A 19,632-nucleotide genomic window follows, 5' to 3' on the forward strand; every position below is an offset into this window, starting at 1 on the left:
TCAAATTTAAAGAGCCAGTAAGCAGAAAAGCATGCTGGGAAAGGCTAGTGAGCCCACATTGGAAACCAAATGATCGCAGAGGAAACAGTTACTTGAGATGGGCTGAAGTCCCACCTTTGTAAGGGCCAGGAATGTGGGTGGAAGACACCCTGGGCTGTCTCAAGGCTGGAACCTGGTGGTTTTGCAATAGTTATGTCCCTGTGATGCAATGGTTTTTTTAGATGTTCTTTGTATGTCTGACCAGCCTGTACTGAAACCTTAGTGTGGCTGCACTTTGGTGTCCTACCTCTGTGTCCTGCTGTTCTCTCATCTCTAGAGAGACCTGGGTTCTATGCGCCACTCACTCAACATTCTCTGTGCCTCTTCTATCTCAGCTATGAAATGATGATGATGGTAACCTGGCTTTGCAAAGAATTTGAGACACATTGATAAAAATAGCTACAGCTGGTTACAAGATTTTGACAGAAAACTTTTACTTCCAAACTGGGTTTGCTTTGAAAATATCATTTTTCATGGCAAAATATCATTTATGATTGAAGTTATTTTTCCTTTTCTTGTGCAGGAAATTGCACAATTACCTTGTCTTATTTCATATTGAAATTTCAGTTTTGGTTTTTGAAAATGGAAAATTTTCAAAATGTCAGATTTTTGGTTTTTCTGCCTTTCCTTTGCTGTTTTCGTCTCTCTTTTTTTGGCCACCAAAGGCAATAGAAACTCTGAAACTTTTCCAAAGTTGGAGAAGTTTTGAATATTTACAGTGTGAAAAACGTGGAAAGAAAATCAACACATCATTCCATTTAACACATTCAGAGGCCAAAAAAAAGTTTGTGTGAACGTTTTGGGAGGGAGGGGAATCCCATTTTTTTTTTTTTTAAAAGGCCAGTTTTCAAAATCTTACCCACAAGGAAAAATCTCAGTTTGAAATGAAAATGTTGATTTGAATCAAAATCCTATGAACATTTCCTTTCAAAAATTTCTCCTGAAAATTTTCAGATGATAATTTTCCAGCTGAATTTTTTCCTAGGGAAAAATGGTTTTTCTGACTCGCTGTATATGTAAGGGAATATGAAAGCTTTGTGTCTGTGTCACTGCACAGACTGTGCACCCCATTTAATGGATGATTGATCATTTACCAGCTGTGATGGTGGCACTGCCAATCACATGCAGGCTGTAACTTTCCTATTTGGGACCACTGCTAAATTATAAATAAGCACTGTGTCCTGCACCAGCCATGCTGACCAGCTCCCCGAGCATCATTCCACTCTTCCACTCCCTCCTCAATAGGCTGGCTGTAATCAACATTTGCAGGCTCCCTGAGTCAGGCATGCTCAACACCACTTCAAAGCAGAAAGACAATCAAGGCCTCCTTCTGGCATTTGATGTATGCAGATCCTGGTAGCATGTGACATTGAGGAAAGCCAGATCACACAGTAAAATGTGAGTTTTGTGGAGAGGGGTATCCTTTGTGCATCAAATTCTTTATTTCTTGTCAAGTGTTCCCCACGGCAAATGGACCTTGCTTACAATTATTAAATGGTCACCCCACCAAAGTGTAGCCAGCTCACAAATAAGGTCATTTTCATGAGCAGACTCCGTAACAAACTTCTGGACTAATGGATTCAGCTGAACCAGAGGAAATGTCATTGAGCAGGACCCCAGATATAGATTGTGATCGTCTCTGGATGCAAACATTTTTATCAATATGTGTAACTTTCTCAGTGCAAGTTAATCTCTGTTGACAGTGAACGCTGCCCTCTGTCCAAACACTTGACAAGGTCACATGACAAGAAAGCCAGGGAGATCTGTGACTGACAAGGTCACATGATCACTGGGTGACCCTGCCAGAAAGTCTGAATATAACTGACACTTTACCAAAAATGTTTAAATAGTCAGAATCCCTGTAGAAAACTTGGGGGGCGGGAGCAGTCGAAGAAGGCGGAGGGAAATGTGTGTGGAATACGACAATGTCTTGTTTATATGCCAGAGGAATCTCTGATACATTTTTTTTCCTTCCTAGAGCTCACCGAACAGAATAATCCCGGCAAGGTGCAATTTCCAAAGCCCTGGGAGGTGATGGGAAAACGTTCACCATTATTTTCATCTATGTAAACAAAATTACGAAGGATGCATTAGGCACAAAATTACTAGTTACAGTTCGCTGTAGAGTGACATAACCAGGATTCATTGGCAAGAAAGCACCTTTGACACATTAACATGTTCAGCTTTGCCTTCCCTCTCTCTGTGATCAATTTCAGCTCACACATGGATGATGCAAGGCATGCCAGGATCACGGTTTAATGGAAGGAACGTGCCCAGATTATGCCTAGTGAAGGGCACTCCGTCTGTGATTCTCGCATCACGTATGCATGATCCTTACATTTTTAGCTGTAGGCGGCCTCATGGTGTCTTTCTCGGAGCAAACCGAAGTCCATACACATTATCCAAACCATCATTTGCATGCTAATTTGGAAATGTCTTGACCTAACAGCTGTCAGTAGCACGCAGGAAGAAAATGTTTGATATATGTCAGGCTCCCGCTCGCTCTCTCATGTTTTGAGGCCAGGTTCCTTTATAACTAGACATCCTGGAGAATAAATATTTACTTCCAAGTAACCTGAAAAATCTGGATTTTTACAAATTCAAGATAGGAACAAAAGGGGGAGAAAACCTATGAAAATAACCAGAGTCTATTTTTCACACTGGTCCAGAACAGCAAATACACCAATGAAAACAAAAATAGTCCTGCATCATTTTCTTTAGAACTTTATTTTCAGAGATCTTGTGCAGAAAAATATAGTGGTTATTTTTTTTTAGTGTGATCAGATTTTGACATTTTCACCCAGCGTTGTTAACCCAGTGGAGACTGCTTGTACAAGTTTTACAGGTGGTGAGAAAACTCCAGCAAAGGAGAGTGATATCAGGCCCAGAACTCTCTCTGTTAAAATATAAACACAAAGATGTATCTTCCATATAGGGAAAAGAGAAAAAAAAATCAAAATATAACTGGTCAGTACATAGCACAATCCAAGCCAAACAATCCAGCTGAAAATTTCCAATGTTCAAATACAATTTCACACCATACTATGGTATTTCCAGAGCTGGCAGCTGCATTCTTACTGAGGCAAAACTCCTAGTGGCTTCTAGAGAAGTTTTGCCTGAATAAAGACTGTAGCATTTTGGTTTTTCACAATACAAGTTTGATGCCCACAGGCTTATAGGAATTTTTTTTTAAAAGTGATTGTAAATTAGGTGAAATTGGCTGGTGGGGAAAAAGAAAAGACATCTTGGATTAGATTTTCATAAGTTCTCAGTACCCACAATTGGGAACAGATTTTTCTAAGTGTCCTTCTTAGACACCCAAAATGAAGAGGTCAAAGTTTTTTTTTTCAAATGCTGTCAGCACTGATCAGCTCCCATTGGGAGGAATGGGAACCATGGTATGTTGTGCCTTAATGAAAAAGCTGGCTGAGGTCTTTAGAAAATCTCGCCCCTAATTTTTCTAAATTTGCTTTTTTAATTAGGCCCATTAACAAGTGATGACCAAGGCCATTTCTTCTAGGATATACATGAGGCACATGTGTTAACAAATGATGGGTTCCCTATTCTGTTGCTAAAAGGAACCCACTTGTAATTGGGGAACAATGCATCACAAAAGCGACCACTGCTCAATCAATGGATTTGATTCTACCAGCCCAATGGCAACGTTGCATCTTGGTTTTCACCAGCAATCAGTAACTGTCCACTGATGGCAAACAGAAGGGAATAGTTTGGAATTCCTCAGGCTTTAAGGGTTATCCTAGGCTAATGATTCTGCACACATTGAAATGCTAGCCATACAACTTGATGGATGTTTGAAGCATGTTATATTTCTCATGCTGGGCGCAATGCTTTCGCGTTGTCACAGGATAACGTTGCCTTTTGAACAGTTTAACTGATGGCAGCAATTTGCTAAGATTGTGGTGGCTTTTTTCAATGTGTTACAATGAAGAACTCTTAAGAGATAAAGTTGAATTTCAAGCAGCCCCAGTGATATAAGGTAGAGCATTCACTATCCCATCTCCTCTCTAATTCACCATCACTTGGATGCCAATTCTGCCTCTTAATGCTGCTTTTCTTTCCTTACTGAGGAGGTACGTCCCCCTACCCACAACAGAGGAATACAAACATTTTAGGCCAAGCCAGGCCTATTTATTAATGTTCAATTCATTGTGAAAGTTTAAAAGCAGGATATGGAAAATACATCCCCACAGTGTTGTAGGCCAGAATGAAATTTTGCTGCCCAGCAAACACATCTAGGGCTAAAGGCAAAGAAAATGAAATGTCAATGGATTTTCTCTGATCTCAGTCACCTTTGCAATTTTTCTTTCAGTATACCTGTAACAAAATTCATAGAATTCAAGTAATAGGTTTCAAAGTAACTCCCAGGGACGACAGTAACAAAAAACTGCAGCATCGTGTCTGAACCAAAACAACGACAGAGATTTGTACACACTTGACCGATACATGTAATTAAAGTTACATTCCCTTTGAATTGAACTGGCCATTTTGGGGTAGCACAACAAAGATCTTAATGAAGCATTTGGCAAGGATACCTCCCCGCATTTAGTATATTAGATTGCAAAACCACGATTCCATTTTGGAACTCTTTCATGGAAAAACCCTGCAGCGCTGGGCATACGTTTGTTTGTATTCAATGATTCTCCTTTGAGAGATCCATCAGATTTCCATCTCGGTTACCTTTCCCCTTCCTACGGGGAACTTCCAGCTTATTGTCCTGGTCTAATGAAGTGCAGACTTCACCTGGACAGCCCCACAAGTGGCTCCTCTCGAATGCAATGAATACAAATACTTGACCTCATGAGCCATGGGGCAGCAATTAGTTTAAGCAAGGGGTTTGTGTATCACTTCAAAAGTCTTAATCCGTGCGGTCAGCCCTGGCATGGTATTTGCCAGAACCTATTGAGTAGTCTTAATGAGTCTGCAAAGCAAGCTTTCAATACATTTTGGGTTGCTTCAGATGCTTTAAATGGCATAGTCTATATGGCATTGTGCAGTTTTAGAAAGGCCTAGGCTTTACCCCTTTCACAAGGCAGACAGAAACCATCTTTAGACCCGGGGCCCGTGACGTTTTGCATATCAATATGGCTCTGGCTGAATGTAGCCACTCAGCTGAGAAATAGGATCACGATCAGCGTTTCCAGGTTTTCACAGGCACTTGGGAAACTTTAAAGCCCTTCGTGGAGAATAATTTGGTCGAATGTCGTGGCTGAAAACAAAACCTAAACAAGCAAAGTGCAGTCCATCATGTGGCGCTGCCAGCGAAAGTGACAACAGGCTCCAGCGGCTCTGACATCCAACCCCCAGCGGGTTGGCAGAGAGGGCACTTCCATTTCCTTGCACACTTTGGAGGGGGGGCAATTTTACGAGGTGCTGGGTACCTGCTGTTGAGGGCTGAGCAACCTCCGCTCCCCCTGGCTAGAGGGCGCGCAGCAGCACCTGGGATCGGGCCTCACTTAACATGAATTTTCAAAGGGGCAGGGGTAGGGCATGAGGGGAAGAGAGAGAGATTCCTCTACGGTTTGTACAAAGCTGGACACACCCAACTGTACGAAACTGTAGAATTGATTCACAGAAAAAGCTACGGAAATGGGGGAAGAAGCCATTTACATGTAGCCTGAACCTCTTTCTGCTTCAATTCCCTCTTCAGGACCATATCCTCAGCTGGCCTGAAATCACTGTAGTTCCACTGAAATCAATGGAGCTGCTCTGATCTACGCCAGGTGTGAATCTAGCCTTTCGAGCGCCGCAGAAAATTAATCCAGATTTTGTTTGTTGTTGAACCTAGCACAGCGTCTTAACCAGGTACAATGCGGCTACGTTGGCTTTAGAAACTGACAGGAATGTAAAGCAGGGCAAAGACAATGCAAATTAGAAGTCACGTCTATTTCCAAGGGATACCAAAAAACATTCACGTTTCTCTCTCTGTCTCTCAATATATAAATAGCTGAGTTGTTCGTGTTCAACTTGGACCTGACATTGAGTCGCGTCATTTTGTGCATCGTTTGTTGCGGCAGTAACAGATTAGCCTCCTGTCTGAAACCGACTAACACGCTCACCGTTAGCCATGAGTTTAGAGTCTTTAAGTGCCACCCATACAAAAGAAATGCCACACTGAAGAGGATGAAGAACAAAGAGGAGCCTCTTATTGTAGAAAAAGCAAAGAAGTGGGAGAAGCTTTAACGACTTGTATTGCAAACCAACTAAAAACACCCTATGTAAAATGCCAGATGCAAAATCAATCCGGAGAATGACTGGAACACGAAGGGACGCACTGGGAAGGGCAGAGGCTCTTTGCTTACATTGTATTTGTCTAGGAAAACACTGGCTACCCAAAAGAGTTTAACATTTTTGTTTAACAATGCAGCTGGAATGGTTTGCAACCAATGGCTTGTGACCATTGAAACAGCAAGTCAACCCTATGCCATACAGGATAGCCAGCACTGAGACTATGTTGTACTGGAATCAAATGGACCTATCACATAGTACAAAACCGTGCAGGGCCCGGGGCCCTCCAAAACCATGTAATGAGCTACTTAAAAAGATAAACAAGTCACTAATAAGATTATGAAAGGTTAATGACGTTTTTTTTGCCCCTCTTTAACTATGAGAACACTTGAACTCATTCCACCGGCCTCCAATGACTGCCCTTTGTGGCTGCAAATCTGGAAACCGACTGGTAGGCACTGGGCTAAAGGTCAGACTTTTTTTGCTATATGTTCTTCGGCAAAATTGTTTGGGGGGGGGGGGGATTTTTGTCATTACTCTTGGAGGTCTCCAACTTTATCACCTGTGTTACATGTGATGCACAATGCAACCGGATCTGGAATATATTCAGAACTACTGCTGCTAATTGTTTTTATTCTTTCAGACTATTTTAAATCAGGAAAAATACACCATTCTCTGGAGTCGCTGTTCGACCAGATGAATCATCAAATGCCAGTCACTGCCCAGTCTCAGAAAGGAAATTCGCCTCAATAAAAATCAACATGTGAGATGCAGAGCCAGCTGCAAAATGGGAAAGAGAAAATGATCAAAGTGCCACTCTGAAAACAGGGCCCCAATCCTGCAAGTACTTGCACATGTGTCTAAGCTTTAAGCACATGAGTCGTCCCATTCTATTCAACGAGTGTTTTGACTCAGCTGTTAAGGCCCTGATTCAACAAAGCATTTAAGCACCTGCTTAGCTTTAAGCACCTGCTTAGCTTTAAGCTTTAAGTTAAGCAGGTGCTTAACTCCCATTGAGGTCAATTAGATGCAAGTACCAATTTAAAGCTGACTATGTGCTTAAGACGATTGTGCTTATTAGGCACAGAATTAATATTTCCTTTTATTTCAAACTTTGCCAATTTACAGTTCTTTTGTCCAACCCTGTCATATGCTACGTGATCACTCACCAAGACAAATAATATTTGGACTGACAAAGTATCAATAATTTTGTACGGTCATGGGGAAAAGAACTGGCAAGCCGATTTTGTGATGTGGCCTAGTAAATTTTTATAGCAATTTTGCAGATCTGGCAGAAACTATCAAACCAGGTAAGTGTTTCTAAGGTCACCGAACGTGACTTAGATCCAAAATTCAGCTCGTCTTTTTTAAAAGGGCTTTTACAAAACTCTAATGAACACAATGCTTTATTTATTGTACATTTTAATGAAAAAGAGCTTTGGGAAGAGGAGGGCGTCCATGTCCTCTTGAAGCATGGGAAACTGAAAACCAAACTTGCTGGGTGTAGGCCCAAAAGCTGGAAAGTGAAATTGAGTAGAAACACAAAGGCTCAGGTCCTCAAAGGTATGTGGAAGGGAGTTAGGTGCCTTTGAGGAGCCAGGCCAAAATTCACTGGCCCAACTGAGTGAAGCAGTGAAGCGTGCACACACACACACACACACACACACACTAGCATAAAAAGTAAATAAGATTTTTTTTAAAACTGGGGCATGCTACTGGCCCCAATAAAGTCAAAATTCCATTGACTCCAATGGGAGGGGCAAGATCAGGCTCCTAACATGTTATCATCATGAGTCACTTGTGTTTTTAATATACCGGGCCAGCGCCTCAGCTGATGTAAACCAACCTAGCTCCTTTGAAGTCAATGGACCTACATTGCTGTACAGCAGCTTCGAACCTGGCTCCAGTTGTTATCTTTAGTGTCCCTTTGCAAGAAAGGCATCCAAGAACTAAACACAGCACTGATGTCTGGGGCCCTCTCCCCTGCTAATTAAAAGGGTCGGGATGGCTGATTGTGAATATTACAGCAGCATTAGGAGGCCAACTCTAATTTGCAAAGCTTTATTGTGAATCTTAGTGCCTTTGTCACTGCACACACACACCCACACGTGCGCACACACACACACACACACACACACACACACACACACACACACACACACCCATCTGAAAACCATTCCGGTTAATATAGATTAGCAAGATTTATATGGAAGAATATTTAATCTGATCTGGGGTTGGGGGTTTTGTTTGTTTGTTTTTCTTTCTTAAATATTTCTCTCTACTCAGTAAGTGTACATTTCTCTCCAGGAACAGGTCCATTATAAATTAGAACATGGGAAGTGTCTTCCAAAAGTTTGCCTTGGACACACCTATGCTAGAGTCCCTGGGCAGCTTGGCACACAATGTGCAAAGGGCCCTGTAGGTCTGCTAAGGGGACTAGTTGCCCTCTCCCCACTGTGGCTTAGAAAGCCAATGGCCTGGTGAGATCTCAGTCCCACCCAAAGTCCTGCCCAGTCATCTGATAGAACTTCATGTTGAAGGGTCTATAAAATTCCTGCAGACGCTGGATCACCTGCCCGTGGATTTTTGGATGAGGCCGCCCTTTGGACTTCCCCAAACAGCGGGGCCGGCTGCTTCCTTCAGGCTTCTTCAGGCAAGGGAAGCCCTTGGTCTCATTGAAATAGAAGTGTTTGTCTGTCACGACTCTCTCGAGACCCAAGAAGTCTTGCACTCGGCCCATCTCCCCAGCTGGGTCACTCACAAGTCTTTCCCCGCTGACAAAGAGGAATTTTGAAAGGGGGAAGTACTGCAACCAGTTGTCCAGGTGCTTGGCATAGATACCGATCCGCACTGCACTCCAGGTGGTGTCGATGAGGCCCGTGCTGACGTTCTTGAAGGCCAGTGCCTGGAAGCTGGGTATGGTGGGGTTTTTGGACAGTGTCTGTGTGTAGTCCGAGATGGCCCTGGTGACTGGGTTCCTCACCACCACAATCAGCTTGGTGTCCCTGGACATGTTGTAAATACGTTTGGGGGCCTCCTTGGTCACAAAGTAACTCGGGGTTTTCTCCATCGTGATCTGCCCCTCTATAGTCCGCGGCATCAGGTTCCTGTGGAAAGGAAAGGACAACAGTAATGACTCAAGTGGATCTGTCCAGCTTTGACCCATTAACACTTTCAGGGATGGGCACCAGTGTAAGAACGAGCGGATAATATCAAGCCATCAGCCCCCACATGCCAAGCCCAATGCTCAGGGAAAATCCCTCATCAAAACGCTTTAAAATCCCTTCTTAAGCCCTATTGTGTTGTGCTGCCTACAAGCCATTCCCATCAGGCCCTGATTAGGGTTGGGACTTCAATTTTTTTGCTAAACTCTGTTTCTTTTGTTACCTCCCTCTCCAACAGACCCCTACTTCATTACTCTGTTTTGTCCACCTGTGGCATGGCTAGACTGTGAGCTGCCTTGGGCAAGGACTGTCCTCGGTACTGGTCTACAGAGTGCTTAGCACAATGGAGTGCTGATCCTTGTCTGGGATTGCTAGATGCTACCGCAGTACAGACAGACACACCAAGTGCAACCCCATTCACTACAATGGGGTTGCATGGGAGGTAAGTCAGAGCAGGAACTGGCTTTAGTCTGTAATAGTGTGGACAAGAAGCAAAGTACAGTACGACAATCACAGTACTTGTCTTCTCCTGAATTAAGCACGCAGGTCAAGGTTCTGATGTCAATGACCTTGGTATAAGATCTGGAGTCACTCTGAGGAGTGACTCCAGAATTACAGGACCGTGGCCAATGTGGATGGGTGGCAATGGATGATTAGTAGAAGACTTTCTTTTCTAACTAGCTGGTGGAACTCCAGAATGGGTCAGCAATGACCGCGCCTTCCCTTCCGTTTGTACTGCACCTGGCACATTGTGGGCTCTACCAGAAAAAAGTTAAATAATAATAGCGAGCGACGATGTTGACATCTGAGGGCTGTCTGGGCCCTCTCTTGAATGGGTGGAGAGCCAGATCGAGTTCAGGCTGTCCAATTGTCCATAGCACCAAAGTCACTGTCATTGTTGATACTAATTGGCATCATCGTTGGCATCATCAGCAAAAAAGCCGAGGAAATGGTGGGGGAGACTAAGCTACTCTCTGACCCCCAGAAACAGTGGCCGCAGGACAGGGTTGGTGGGGACAGCATGGTGTGTGACTCCCGGCCCCTTCACAAGACCTGAATTCTCTTCAAACCTTGAAAATCCAAATGCCCTCTTGGGCTCGTGATAACATTAAAAACCTGGCTGGATTTTAGCCACGTCCCTGACATTAATAGCCATGGGATCTGCACAGACAGAGTGTCCTGCAGAGATTAGAATACACCCCAGTCCCAGGTATGCCTTTAAAGGGCAAACTCATGAATCCGAGACTCTGATCTAACGCCACGTTCTAATCTCAGTTTATGAGATCGCTCTCCTAGAAGCATAATCAAAAAACAGCCCAGATTGTTGCTCCTAGGAGAACTCTAAGAGTTCTCACACCCCCAAAAAGAACCCCTTTTCCTCCTTTTACCATGCCTTGACACACCAGTTTGTTCATTTTAAACTGCCTGCCAGCTAATGAGACCTGGGATGTGGGGATCCATTTAGACTCTAATGGGCACTTTGTTTTCTGACAGGCTGGACTTGCTCACTTACAGAGACCCTTCCAAGATTTCGCTACCAAAACAAAACAGAATGCTGCCTACAATGGTATTGTCAGGAGCTGGCCAGTGTGTATGTACATGACTGCCCCCTGCTGGATGGACTCAGAACTGTTCAGCTTTGTATCATAAACCCAATAGTGCTAACTGGAGCTGGTTGAAATAATGTCGGTGAAACTTTTCCACTGAAAAATGCCATTGATTCCAAACCAAAAAGTGTGACTAGTCAATAGCCCAGTGGATAAGGCACTCCTCTGATATGGCGGACCCCCAGTTCCAGTCCCCACTCTGCATCATTCAAAGCAGTGACTTTAACCTGGGTTCCAGAGTGGGAACATATCTTGCTCTGCTGTTTTTGTTTTCTTGTGAAAAAAATTCCAAAGGCCTCGGTTTCATTCTGCATCAGAATGAAAACAAATGTCAAAACTTTGAAATTCTTTACAAAATAGTTTCACTGCATTCCAGCCAGCCCCAGGTCGGAGAGGTTCTCTGTCAGCTCAAAGGGTTGGGGTCTGTTTCTTTGGATCCGAGTTCGGTCACGGTGGAGTTCCGAGCAACAACGGAGCTCAGCAAGCCTCAAGTCCATGGTGCTCACCTAGCAATGTGATGGATTCGCCATCACTTGCTGGCTCTAAGCCAAGACTGGATGTCTTTCTGCTATGGCTCCAACAGACGTTATGGGCTCAACATAGGTTCTCTAGCCTGTGTGATAAAGGACGTCAAATTAAACAATTATGATAATCCCGTCTGGCCTTATAATCCACAAAAGCCCTCGGGGGCCATGGATTGTGTCACTATTACACAGGGCTGACCTCAGAAGAGCTTTCAAAAGAAGCTAGTATCCTCTTTTTTTTTTTTTCTTTTTCGTAAAAGGAAACTCGGAAGCTAGAAATTAAGACAGTTTTAGAAAAATGCTGGGTTTCCTTCAAAGAAACGTGGAAGGACCTTTCCATATAAAGAATTTCTGGATGGCAATGTTCTCTCTAACAGCTTGGGAGGTCACATTGCCACTGGGTATAGCCCCACTGAATACACCCCCTGTGAATTTGGCCCAGGCTTCTTGAAGAGAAGAGCCCAGCTGTGTCGATGATTGATTTCAGACCGACGCCCCCACAAACCCTACTCCTTGTCTGAAGCCAAAGGGGCTGCCCTCTTCCTGAGCTGTCAAGCTCAGTTTGGTGCCGTGTAAGTCTCAGACCCGGTGAGCAGGAGAGAAGAATTAATCAGTCTGTCTGCATAAATATCCTAGCAGGCGGATGAGGGCCTGCACTACGTGAGTTACTGGGGCTGCTCTGAGGACCATCAGAGCTGCTTGGAAATAATGAGAGGCTGAAAGTGAGAGGAGAGGAGTGTGGGGAACTGGGTCTTCAAGGACTTACTCTACAGCACAGTCTTAACAGACCTGTCTCTATTGCAACGTCAAAGAGCGAGAAGCGTTACAGCGCGAACTCTTCACCGACATGGGTTTATCGGCCAGGTGTAGCCACATGCTTCGGGCTGCACACGGAGAAGGAAAAGCTCAGACTGTACCACACTAGTTAGCCCAGTTTGGACAGATTCAACTCTGCTAGGCTGTACTAGGACCCTGAGGGGTCGGAGAAGTGGGATGATTTCCAATGCCGCTGCTTGGTCTCTGGTACAGAAGGGGATGCAGTTGTAAAAAGGGAGCTCTCCTCTCTAGGCCTGAGGCAAGTCCACCCCTGGTTCTCTCACAGCAGGACCCAAGTAACTCCTCTTGAAGTCAGTGGGGGAGCCTGCAGCAGGTGTACTGAGGCCACTGGTGTGCAAAAACCCCATGAAAGTCTATTTCATTGGTGTCAGAGAGAAGAATCTGGCCCCATTTTACTCACTGTCAGCAGCCCAATCAAATTCACTTTACTAAAGGAGAGACTAAGGTAAAATCTCTCACCTAACCTTGCCCTATCACAATCCAACCGCCAAAGCGTTTTCAGTTCAGTTTCTCTCTTACTGGAGATGGTTTCTCTCTCTCTCTCCGATGCACTCCTCAACAAATCCAGTCTCAAGTCTTTTAACACAAAAGCAAACTTCTCTGATTGCTGCACCAATAAATATTTATAGGGTGTTCAACGGTTTTTTATTCTTCATGTAGTGAGCTGCAGGTTGTAATTGTAAAGGCTTCTTTTTTCTCACCCTTGCGTTTTCATGATTGGAGTTCCCATCACTGTGACGGATGGAGAACTCCTGGCAATGTTACTGTTTAATCAATAGCTGTAAAGAGGCCAGCTGGGATGCTGTGGGACTTGCCAACAGCACAGTGAACTCCTTCTATTAAAAACCGTCCAGTTCCCAATTTCGCACACAAAAGGTGTGAGCAAAAATGCAAATAAAACGCCAGATTGAGTCCTGCGCATTCCTTTGCTAATTCTCCTGCCACCCACTCCCCTGACCAGCGCTTCCCCCAGGAAGGCAGGAAACGCATGGAATACGCAGTGTTTCATTGGACTTGTCCAGTAAACACTCCAAGATGGTTTTTCGACAACATGAGACCCTGGCCATTGTTTAAAAATTCAAATGTGCTTTTAGCATATCCTGTCGTCTCTCTGAAATGTGCTGCGGGGGAACTGAAACGTATAGATGATGATAAACAACCCAGGCTAAATAGCTGGTATGAACTGGTGTAGGAGCTATGCCAATTTACACAGCTGAGAATCTGGTCCTGTTTCTATTTTTCAGGCAGCATGGAAGTTTGGGCGGGAGAGGGGAAAAGTTTTGTTTGTTCTAACACCTAGCTAATGTCATAACAGCGCAATGTGGAGTTACAATTGTAAGGATTAAAAACAAAGCAGAATTTTGGAAGGGATATAAAACTCCTGCTCAGAGCACAAGCCAAACTGGCTTGGGACTCAGGAACCCTGGATTCAATTCCTGCCTCTGCCACTGGTTTGTTGAGTGACCTTGGGCAAGTTACTTCCATTCCCTGTGCCTCAGTTTCCCCACCTGTAAAATGTGAATAACGATAGCAACCAGAGCTGGATTAACCCATCACTGGGCCGTAGGCAAACATACACTTCTGGGCCCCTCTGCTGGCCAGCTAAGCTCCCACGGTGTGGACATATTTATATTAACCAGCACAGTTGCACTAGTGACCTATTAACCCAAATACATCCGCTCCCACCGCATAGATGTTGCTTAGTTAACCCTCTTTTGTCCAGATCAGTCAGTGACTGGCTCCTGCTGCGCAGACACTGCCCCACATGTCCCATCCTCCGGGCTCCTTGGGCCAGCTTCCCCATGTGGGCATTCACGGCAGCGCCCTGTACATCTAACAGGTCTCGAGGCTGTCGCTGAGTGGGCAGACCAGAGGAGTCAGGGGTTGCTGGAAGTGGGACAAGGCCAAGAAGGCCCCAGTGGGGAGCCCTGGTGCAGGAGCCAGCCCCGTGGCAGCAGTGAGGAGCAGCACTGGCTGCCCCACTGGCCATTCAGGTTTGACCCTGGGGCCCTCCGGGATGACAGGGGGGAGGCCGGGCCAAATCTGAGCAGGTGGCATTGCACTGGGGCAAAGGGGGTCGCAATGCCCCTCGGGTTGGGCCCCTCATGAATGCGGGCCTTAGGTACGTGCCTAGTTTGCCTATGTATTAATCCAGCCCTGAGAGTGCCCTCCTTTGGGAGGTGTTTTGAGATCGACAGATGGAAAGTGCTGTATGACAGCTAGCTGTTGTTACTATATTAACTGACACGGGGCAGGAAGATACTTTCCCTGGGAGCAGGTTACCCCATAACTGCCTGCTGCAGCATTTCCTTCACCTTTCTCTGAAACCATTGCTAGAGACAGGATATTGGAGTAGATGGCCCTGGTCTGACAGCATGGCAATTCCTACCCGATGAGAATATCCCCACTGAATGGTATTTTATCACTCTCTTCCAATATATATTATTACAGTCCAGACTGGCTACCTGTCACCAAAATTTGCTCAATTCCACTTTGGTCTGGATTCACACAATACCAGTTTCCCAGGCCCGTCAGACTTCTCCGGGAGTCCAAAAGCTGCAGATGTCTAGGACATAGAAGCAGCACGGGGATGGCTGGGTCCAGGTGAAGCGATATCTGGGAACCCATGGGAGCAAATCCCACTGAGCTTCATGTGATGCTACCCCTTACCCTGCCTAGCTGGGATGTGCTGCAAAATAACCCGCTCCCTACAACCTAACCCAACCCTTTGATGACCCCCAAAGTTGTCTTCTGTCCACATCAGCTAGACGTGAGGTGTAATGCCAAAGGGGGTGCAGCGAGAGGAAGGAAAGAGATTTGGAAGCATGTAGACTTCCTTACCGTGAACATCAGTCTCTTGTCCCATGCAACGGGGACACTGTCCCAACCACAGGGCTCACAGTCATGATAATTTCATAGCACCAGGCTGTCTCATGCACTAGTGAAGTGATGTTCTCCTAGTAACAAACAACGGGCCAGCCTATGGGGGGATTGCTCAGCCATTCCCTGGCAGGCAGGATACAGATGAACTCAGGAAGGCTTAGGGGAGTCTAGCAATAAGGACAAAAGAATCGGAGTGATTTGCTAATAGCAAAGGGCTAGATCCTGAGATCTTACTCCAACAAAATTGAACCCGAGTTTTCCTGAGTCAGACCTCAGGATCTGCCCCCAAATTAGCTGACTCCAAGGCTAATTAAGGACTATTATTATATTTATCATTTATGTCACACTAGCAGCACAATGGCCCCTGTCAGCAATAGGGCCCCGGTGCACTAGCCTCCAGCTGGTCCCTGCTCATCACCCTCAGGGCTAGCCCCAATCTCCCAGAAAGCTCCACACTTTTCCCTTGGTGAATCATGGAAGAATAGAAAGGTAAGGCTGGAAGGGACCTCAAGAGATCATCTACTCCAGCTCCTGGAGTCACCTTCCGACTCCTCCATCACACCTGGTCTTCCAGATGGATCGGAGGGAGCACAGTTTTAAAACATCCTGCTTGAACCTGTAACCAAGTGCCCCCCTGCAACTGAGGGTAGCTGCCTCCCCGGTGCACACCACCACCAGAGTCCTCATAGTCCTACTTGCACCAGTGCCCGGGGCTGCAATGCATGGGATCGTGTGCAGATAAGCAGCTGCCTGGAATTAGGAGTGATTTGGTGCCCGAGTGGGAGTGAGGGTCAGAGATTGTGAGTTTGTGTGCCCGCGCATGTGTGTGTGCGTTGTTTATGATTTGTGTAGTTTGTAGTTTCCTTTCCAGAGTTGTTTATTCATTGTTAAGATTAGTGCCGGGGTTTTCCCTATCTGCAGCCATTTCATTCTGTACCTAACGCCCCATCTTTGCGGTTTGCACTTGCTGCAGTACTACTGCTGTTCATGCAATTCACTGACATACATAGTTTCCGGTATGCTGCATTGACGCCGCCATCTATCCCCTGATTTTCGGTGTCAGGCTATTCAGAAAAGGACCCCACTTTAGTGGGTAGGCAAGGGGAGACAACGGTGATTAAACACCTACTCTACAAACTTTCAGTGTACCCCCCCAGCACAACCCTTATTTTCCTTTACAAAGGGCCACATGCCAAGTGGCCAAGGGAGCTAATGTGTTCGCCTTTCATCCCATAGGAATTAAGGTCAGACCCACTTTAGAGCAGAACTGACATGAGGGTTCCCAAGTGGGGGGGTTACATCCTAGAACCACCCTATAACTCAGCAAGCTCTGTGACTAGGGAAGCAAGGTGCCTCGCTGTTCATGACAAAGCTGTGGGGGGAATTAAAAGCACCTGTCCCCATGACACCTGGATTCACCCCACGCCCTGAGTTTCAGAAGCACTAAAATTCAGTGCATTTCCCCTTACGCATATTCATACATTAAAACCATTGATAGGGCCAGGCAGTGAAAATCAGCCTTGCTCCACTGAAGTCAACCCACTGTAACTTGCACCCATTTACACTAGAGGAGGATCTGACCCAAATCTTTTCAGAATGAGTTCAGTGCTGGCAAAAGATGCCACTTTAACAGGCCTGGAGCTTGAAGTCAGTGAGCTGCATCCACAGAACCGGCATCAGCACAGCAAGCTCTCTCCATACCCTGAGCCTGATCCTCCTCTCGCTTCGACGGGCAGTAATTGGGAGAGACTCCACTGAAGTCAATGGAGTGACACAGGGTGAGAGGAGAAAGAGACCCTTACGCCAAACTTTTCCCCTGCGTGAGCCCACTGCATGGGCGAGGGCATTCCCTACACAATGGCATACTCCGCACAGCGTGACCTCATATGCACCGTATTGCGCGAGGTCATGCCACGTGGAAGACGCCATTTTGCTCTACAAAGTGGCATCCTACGCCCAGGATGACCTTTCATGTAGGGTGAGTGCAAGTTCACGCTGGGCAGAGGAGGCCATTTTGTAAAATGGTGTCCTCTGTACACTTGGGATTGACACGACCGCATCCACTGCTGGCACAACCCCACGTGGGGCCACAACCCGTAGTTTGGGAACTGCTGCCTTAGACCCTTAATTCTGCTCGGGAGACACCATTTTTAGACAGAGACGGCAGTTCAGTCCCTGGCCTCTTTACTGCACATTTCTGTCAGAAAATGGAGTTTTGTTGAAATCTAAACTATCCAGGGGGGGAAGATACATTTGGGGAGGATTTTCTGTCAGGTGAAACGAAATGAAATGTTTTGTTCCAGATGAACAATCATCTCCGCAGCTGCCTGAGGGGCTGCAGTGCCTCATGAGAACTGTAGTTCCAGATCCCTCCTGCTCCCATTCTCCTCTATCAGTCAAGTTCCCCAGGCAGACTACACCTCCCATGATGCACAGCAGTCCCTCTGTGTGGCTGAGCTGTCACAGGGCCTCCTAGGGGCCCCACAATGCACCGCAGTGGCTGAAGGACAGGGAGAGTAATGTCTAGGGTGACCAGATGTCCCGATTTTATAGGGACAGTCCCGATTTTTGGGTCTTTTTCTTATATAGGCTCCTATTACCCCCCATCCCCGTCCCGATTTTTCACACTTGCTGTCTGGTCACCCTAGTAATGTCAACATTTCATAAACTGATAAATTGAAACGAAACATTTCAACTTTTCCAGGCAGAATTTTACTGGACCTTTCTGCTCCATGAAAAGTTTCACTATTTTGACTTTTCGTCCAGATTCAGGACAAAACTAAGTATCGAAATATTGGAATTTCGACGGGATGGACATTTTGATTTCCAATCAACTCTACTGCTGAACCTGCCCAATTAGTGTTATTTAGAGGTGGTGGCTTTTGTGTCGTCTACTCCCCAAATTAAAGTACCTTAAAGCGAATGAAATCTTCTACACAGCTTAAAAAGCAACCTGGAAATAAAGAGAAGTGATTCAATTTCTATGGTGCATTAGCAGCCAGTATCCAAAAGGTAACCTTTACCAACAGCTGTTCTGTGAGACATACATTGTCAGCAGATCCGCCTCAAACACGTCTTCGCCTCTCAAGTGAACAAACCGGAAAGATTATGAAGTGGGTAATCAAATAAAGGAAAGAAGCTACGGAATGAGAACGTCTGAACAATCAGAACATATTGTTTTTAAAAAAAATAGATGACTCCGACCGCTCCATCCGTAGCTTTGCTAGGCAGGGAGCTCATCTGAAATGCTCTGCCAGCCACTGAAGTGGATCTGTGAGCAGCGCATTATGAGGGGCAGTTCCTAGCTACGTTCAGCAATTGTTCTCTTTCCCTTCCATTATTCTGAGGCGTTGCGGTTTGTGTCGGGGCTGCAGCCAGTTAGTCTGCAGGATCCTTTTCTATTTAGGCTTGGAAGGATTCGGTTTTTATCGGTAAATGTCTGTGAACATCGATTTCACCGAACACACAACAACTGACAGAAAAATATTTCCATCAGTAATAATAAAAATCTACACATAAGCAAATTGAGAAAAGTGCTGCATGAGAACTTAGAGTTTGATTTAAGGATATTTACTTTGTATATTTTGCCATGTGATGTTGACAATGGTTACAAGGTGATTTAATAGTTATAAGCCTTTTTGAATGTCAGTGTCTACTATCATTAAATAATTGTCTGATCCCCCCAGTGTTGACCCCCCCCCCAATTTCTCACAACTGTGAAAATTGTTTTAAATTTTATCACTTTAGATAAAAATAAAAAATGCTTAAAAATAAACATTGATATTAAGAACATAAGAATGGCCATACTGGGTCAGACCAAAGGTCCATCTAGCCCAGTATCCTGTCTTCCGACAGTGACCAATGCCAGGTGCTTCAGAGGGAATGAACAGAACAGGTAATCATCAAGTGGCTAATCGTGCACCTGGAACAGTGAATTCCAAATATTAAAATACCAGATGGCGTTATCGATCTGAACTGTTTGCAGATAATCCTGTCTGCCCAACTACGTTAATAGAGATATTCTGTGAACAAGTACAGATAACAACAGAGCCATGAAAATCCAGATCTTACCAAAGATTATTCCTGAACAGAAAAAAGGCCAAATTGGAAGTGTGTGTGTATATTTTTATTACAATAATGCCTGGACACCCTGACCAAGCGCTGAGTCCCACTGTGCTAGACCTAGTGAGAGACTGTAAACTCTGCAGGGTATGTACTATCTACATAAATACGGACAGTGGGAAGGCACCCAGGCTCAGAAAGATGAAGAGACTTGCCCAAGGTTGCACAGCAAGTCAGTAGCAGAGTTGAGCTCAAACCCAGATCAACTGG

At 45.2% G+C, this 19,632-nt stretch overlaps 1 protein-coding gene across 1 annotated transcript in view; it reads right to left on the bottom strand.

The window, feature by feature from the left end:
• Window positions 1-2,747: 2,747 nt before the first annotated feature.
• Window positions 2,748-19,632, bottom strand: part of HS3ST6 (heparan sulfate-glucosamine 3-sulfotransferase 6) — a 119,130-nt gene continuing 102,245 nt past the window's right edge. The window contains exon 2 of the mRNA XM_008164856.3: window positions 2,748-9,392. Within this exon, the coding sequence (XP_008163078.2) occupies window positions 8,774-9,392 (619 nt within the window). The 3' untranslated portion in view covers window positions 2,748-8,773. The remainder of the gene's footprint in view (window positions 9,393-19,632) is intronic.

The sequence above is a fragment of the Chrysemys picta genome, chromosome 10 (genome assembly GCF_011386835.1).
Source record: "Chrysemys picta bellii isolate R12L10 chromosome 10, ASM1138683v2, whole genome shotgun sequence".
Classification (NCBI taxonomy): Eukaryota; Metazoa; Chordata; order Testudines; family Emydidae; genus Chrysemys; species Chrysemys picta.